Consider the following 6,257-nt stretch of genomic DNA (forward strand, 5'->3'; position numbering starts at 1 on the left):
GCTGGGATTACAGGCGTGTGCCACCATGCCCAGCTAATTTTTGTATTTTTAGTAGAGAGGGGGTTTCATCATGTTGGCCAGGCTGGTCTCAAACTCCTCACCTCAAGGGATCCGCCCACCTCGGCATCCCAAAGAGCTGGGATTACAGGCGTGAACCACAACACTGAGCCCTAGACTTTTCATACAAGATGTTCTAAGCCACTCACATTAGTTTTTTGTGTGTCTTTTGAGTATATCACTGCATATTTATTGCCAATAAATTTCTACATTGTTAAAAGATATATTACCTGCTGTCAATAATCATCACTCTGGAGAGTGGAATCCCCAAAACATCACAGCTCTGCAAAAGTTCTTTCTTACGAGTCTCTCCTTGATTGTAGTAATTTCCTGAGGATAACAAATATACAGTGGTAGATTTTTTTTAACAGTGGAGACCTATCTATTCACTCATTCTTATCCTGTTTTTGTTCCTTGAAGGATTTAAGCTGCCTGAAAATGTGTGATTATGATACAAAGTTTAAGAAAACACAACACCAAGATACTCCTGTGAGAAGACTACCAGTAGCACAATCTTTAGAACCACCATTCACAATTCTTTCCCATCTTTGTATTTATCTACCTATCTTTCTGACTGCATTTCAGTCACATGCTAGAGGCAGCATGGTACACAGCCAAGGGTACTAACTTTGAAGTTAAGCAGATTTAGGATCAACCCATGTATGACCACTGAGAACAACTGGGGACCCCTCTTCATTGACAGCCCTCAAATAACTGTTTAACATTGATTTAAGGATGAAGATTTCCAAGCTCATTCTTGTTGGTATAGAAAAAGAAAATAGAGGCTGCTACTCTTGAGTATTACAGGAAAATGTGCAGATACACGGAAAGCATCCTCTTTTGAAGAATTTCACAGCCAGCTATCCAGCATACCCCAAGGGGATCTTGATCCCATTGGCACCCCAAACAACATATAATCTTTATTTTCCCAAAACATATACTATATTCCCTAAAAATAGTTCTGGTAAATAAAACTCTTCTGTATTCTTACAAATAATAATACAGTGACATTTTGGTATCACCTAAGTTGGACTCATTTTGAGCAACTGTCCAGCTAATGCACCTGTTAATTCAACTCTCCAATAAATAATTGCAGATCTGATTTGTGCAAGTTACTTAACTTTCTTGAGCCACAGTTTCTTCACCAGTTAAATGGGGATAATGGCTATTTCTTTTTTTTTTTAGAGTCTTGCTGTGTTGCCCCGACTGGAATACAGCGATCTCGGCTCACTGCAACCTCTGCTTCCAGAGTTCAAGCGCTTCTCCTGCCTCAGCTCAGTAGTTGGGATTACAGGCACCCGCTACCACGCCCGGCTGATTTTTGTATTTTTAATTGAGATGGGGTTTCACCATGTTGCCCAGACTGGTCTCAAACTTCTGACCTTGTGCTCCACTTGCCTCAGCCTCCCAAAGTGCTGGGATTACAAGTGTGAGCCACTGCGCCTGGCAAACAGGCTTAGTTTTGTATTGTCCTCATCATACCTTCTTTCTTTTTTTTTGTCATAAACATTTTGTGGCCAGGCGCGGTGGCTCAAGCCTGTAATCCCAGCACTTTGGGAGGCCGAGACGGGCGGATCACAAGGTCACAAGATCAAGACCATCCTGGCTAACACGGTGAAACCCCGTCTCTACTAAAAAATACAAAAAACTAGCCGGGCGAGGTGGCGGGTGCCTGTAGTCCCAGCTGAGGCAGGAGAATGGCGTGAACCCGGAAGGCGGAGCTTGCAGTGAGCTGAGATCCGGCAACTGCACTCCAGCCTGGGCGAGAGAGCGAGGCTCTGTCTTAAAAAAAAAAAAAAAGAAAAGAAAAGAAAACATTTTGTGTATATTTTGGGTTTCCCTCAAATCTCTATACATACCCTCTCCCATTTTTTTGCTCCCTAGATGACTTGATTTTTGGTGATAGTCTCATGTACATTAGTATTGCAATTGCTAAGTTCAAAGGCTGTGCACATTAGTCTATGATTATGGTTATGAGAAACTGCTTAGAATTGAGGCTAATGTGTTTTATTGGGGCCAGTTTTATTGCTTTGTGTTTGAACTAAGGAACTTACAACAGTTCTGGAAGTTGAAGTCAAGGACCGTTTTAACTGTTTTCAGTAAGTTTGGTGAACATGTAGGCACTTCAACAGAACACATGTCTGAGATCCTTCAGCAGCTTTTAACTGATACATTCTAGAACAATGTCCAAGTAAGATGGGTGCACCCTGGGATGCACAAAATAATCTTTTGGGGGTGGTGGAGGAAAAGCATTAGGATGTCTCCCCCTAGTTTTCTTTTCTTTTCTTTTTTTTTTGAGACAGAGTTTTGCTCTTATTGTCCAGGCTGGAGTACAGTGGTGTGATCTCAGTTCACTGCAACCTCCGCCTCCCGGGTGCAAGTGACTCTCTTGCCTCAGCCTCCTGAGTAGCTGGGTTTACAGGTGCCTGCCACCACGCCTGGCTAATTTTTGTATTTTTAGTAGAGACAGGATTTCATTATGTTGGCCAGGCTGGTCTTGAACTCCTGACCTCAGGTGATCCACCCACCTCGGCTTCCCAAACTGAAGGGATTACAGGAGTGAACCACAGTGCTCGGCCATCTCCCCCTAATTTGTTTACTTTGTTTTTTATAAATGTAAGTTTTTGTTAATGTTTTTAATGTACACATTAGTCCATATACTTATGATATATTGTAAATAAATATACATATAATGGGAGTGTATGCTCAACATGTTTTACAGATAGGAAAATGTGACCAAAGAGTTTTGAGATCATTATTCTAGGAAACAGAAAATGATAAAATTAATGTAATTTCTAGATGTAGAACTACATTATGCGTGTGTGTATAAGCTCATGCACAATTGTATGCTTAGTAGTCTTCCCATAACATACTTCTCAGTCATAACTAGCAATCATAATCACATTTAATACAAAGTAAAGACATTTTGTAAAGACTCAAATGTGTACATTATAATTTATAAAGGTAAACATTTTATTTTACTTAAAAAATTTAAAATTAATTTATTCTAAATAGGTAATAGATTTATACGGTTAAAAAAAATCAAAGCTGGGCATAGTGGCAAAGTGTCCCAGCACTTTGGAAGGCTGTGGCAAGAGGATTACTTGAGGCAAGGAGTTCAAAACCAGCCTGGTCAACATAGTGTCTTTACAAAAGAAAAATTTTAAAAATTAGCTGGGCATGGTGGTTCACGTCTGTAGTCTGACCTACTCGGGAGGCTGAGGTGGGAGGACTGCTTAAGCCTGGAAGTTCCAGGCTATAGTGAACCATGACCACACCACTGTACTATAGCCTGGATGACAGTGTGAGACCCTGTGTCTCAAACAAAAAAAAAAAAAAAGAAAAAGAAAATAAATTAGTAAGAAGCTGGCTCATGCCTGTAATCCCAGCTTCCACCACTTTGGAAGGTGGGAACATTGTTTGAGGCCGGGAATTCAAGACCAGGCTGGGGAATATAGCAAGACCTCTCTCTACCAAAAAAAAAAAAAAAAGGAAAAAAAGCTCCTCTCCCACTCCAACCTGGGAAGTTTTAATTTGTTAAAACAAGAAGTGGACTGGGCATGAAGGCATCATGGTCCCAACATTATCTGGTCTTTTATATGAATTTGGAGAAATTCTTTAATTTCTTTAATTTTATTATTTAAAAAAGTTTTACCTTTATACATTGTGATGTAAAATTTGAATCTTTACAACGTGACTTTACTTTGTATTAAATGTGATTATGAGGCTGGGCGCGGTGGCTCAGGCCTGTAATCCCAGCCTGTAATTACTTGGGAGGCTGAGGCAGGAGAAATGCTTGAACCCAGAAAGCAGAAGTTATAGTGAGCTCAGATCGTGCCACTGCACTCCAGCCTGGTAACAGAGTGAGACTCCAACTCAAAAACAAAAAGTGATTATGACTGCTAGATTGCTAGTTACGACTGAGAAGTATGTTATGGGAAGGAATAGCTGCAAGGTTTTTCCTTTAACATGACCAGGTAATTCTAAAATGTATTTGGAAGACAAAATGGTACAAGTTTCTTCCCCTATAAAATGAGGGAATTTAGATGCTATGTCAAGATCTATCCAGGGTAACAGAAACCATATCAAATAGTTACAACAGCAAGAATTTAATGCAAAGATTTTGACACATAACTGTTGGAGGATCTAAGGGTCAAACAGAACAGTGAAGTAATCCAGAGTTCAGAGATAGCTAGAAGTGACTACCAACCCTCGCTGGTGAGGTAAAGGAAGGAGGCAGTGTTACTGGAGCCCAGAGGCCTGGGTTCCCAAGGAAGCTGAGACTAAGAGAGCTGGATCCCCTTCTGTTAGGATGTGTCCACAGAACCCAGTCTAAGAAATCGTGACTTGGCCGGGCGCAGTGCCTCATGCCTGTAATCCCAGCACTTTGGGAGGCCAAGGCGGGCGGATCACGAGGTCAAGAGATTGAGACCATCCTGGCCAACGCAGTGAAATCCCGTCACTACTAAAAATACAAAAATTAGCTGGGCATGGTGGCAGGTACCTGTATTCCCAGCTACTCAAGAGGTTAAGGCAGAGAATCTCTTGAACTCAGGAGGTGGAGGCTGCAATAAGTCGAGATCATGCCACTGCACTACAGCCTGGCAACAGAGCGAGACTCCATCTCAAAAAAAAAAAATCATGACTTAAAAACGAAGCTAGAATCAGAAAATGGGCAAAAGACTTGAACAGGTATTCTCTAAAGAAGATATATAGATGGCTAATAAGCATGTGAAAAGATGCTCATCATCATTAGTCATTAGGGAGATGAAAATAAAAACCACAATGTGACATCATCACTGAACACTTACTAGGATGACTATAGTCCAAAAAATAGAAAATTACAAATGTTGACAAAGATGTGGAGAAACTGGAACCATAGTTAATTGCTAGGTGGGAATGTAAAACTGTACAGCTGCTGCAGAAAACAGTTTGTCAATTCTCAAAAAAATTAAATATAGAATTACCATATGTCTCAGCAATTATACTCAAACAAAAAAAAGGAAAACTGGTACTCAAATCAATACTTGTACACTGATGTTCATAGAAGCATTATTCCTAATAGCCCCAAATTGGAAATAACCAAGTGCCTATCATTAGATGAATGATAAATAAAATGTAGTATATATATATATACACACAATGGAATAATAAAGCCATAAAAAGAAATGAAGTTTTTTTTTTTTGAGACAGGGACTTGCTCTGTCACCCAGGCCAGAATGCAGTAGACTGATCAAAGCTTACTGCAGCTTTGACCTCCTGGATTTAAGGGATTCTCCCACTTCAGCCTCCCAAGTAGCTGGGACTACAGGCACTTGCCACCTACCTTGGCTAATTTTTTTATTTTTATTTTTTGTAAAGATGAAATCTCACTATGCTGCCCAGACTGGTCTTGAACTCCTGGTCTCAAGGGATCCTTCCACTTCGGCCTCCCAGAGTGCTGGGATTACAGGCATGAGTCACTGAGCTCAACCAGAAATGAAGTTCTGATACATGCCACAATATGGATGAACTTTGAAAACAGTATGTTAATTAACATAAGCCAGGCATAAAATAACAATTATTATACAATTCCACTTATTCAAGTTACCTAGAATAGACAAATTCATAGATATAGAAATAATGGTGGTTACCAGAGGCTGGGGACAGGAGGGGATAAGGTATGCTAAATGGGTATAGAGTTTCTATTTGGGATGATGAAATAGTGGTCATGGTTACATAATACTATGAAAGTGCTTACTGCCATGGAATTGAACACTTAAAGTGTTTAAAATTGCCAGGCGCAGTGGTTCATGCCTGTAATCCTAGTACTTTGGGAGGCCGAGACAGGTAGATCACCTGAGGTCAGGAGTTCAGTACAAGCCTGGCCAACATGGTGAAACCCTGTCTCTAATAAAAATATAAAAAATTAGCTGGGCATGGTGGTGGGCACCTGTAATTCCAGGTACTCAGAAGGGTGAGGCAGGAGAATTGCTTAAACCTAGGAGGCGGAGGTTGCAGTGAGCTGAGATCACGCCATGGCACTCTAGCCTGGGCAGCAAGAGTGAAACTCCATCTAAAAAAAAAAAGTTTAAAATGGTAAGTTCTTGTTATGTATGTCTTAACACAATTTAAGTAATATTAAAAACTGGATTCTCAATGAATAAAATCTTTCATTTATGAAATTGCTGGGATTACAGGCGTGTGCCACCATGCCCAGC

At 40.4% G+C, this 6,257-nt stretch overlaps 1 protein-coding gene across 1 annotated transcript in view; it reads right to left on the bottom strand.

Moving 5' to 3' along the window:
- The window catches only part of PIGL (phosphatidylinositol glycan anchor biosynthesis, class L), a 137,647-nt gene that overhangs the window by 118,707 nt on the left and 12,683 nt on the right, over positions 1-6,257 (bottom strand). The window contains exon 2 of the mRNA XM_011957972.1: positions 288-387. Coding sequence (XP_011813362.1) covers positions 288-387 — 100 coding nt within the window. The remainder of the gene's footprint in view (positions 1-287; positions 388-6,257) is intronic.

The sequence above is a fragment of the Colobus angolensis genome, unplaced genomic scaffold (genome assembly GCF_000951035.1).
Source record: "Colobus angolensis palliatus isolate OR3802 unplaced genomic scaffold, Cang.pa_1.0 Scaffold452, whole genome shotgun sequence".
In the NCBI taxonomy this organism is placed as follows: domain Eukaryota; kingdom Metazoa; phylum Chordata; class Mammalia; order Primates; family Cercopithecidae; genus Colobus; species Colobus angolensis.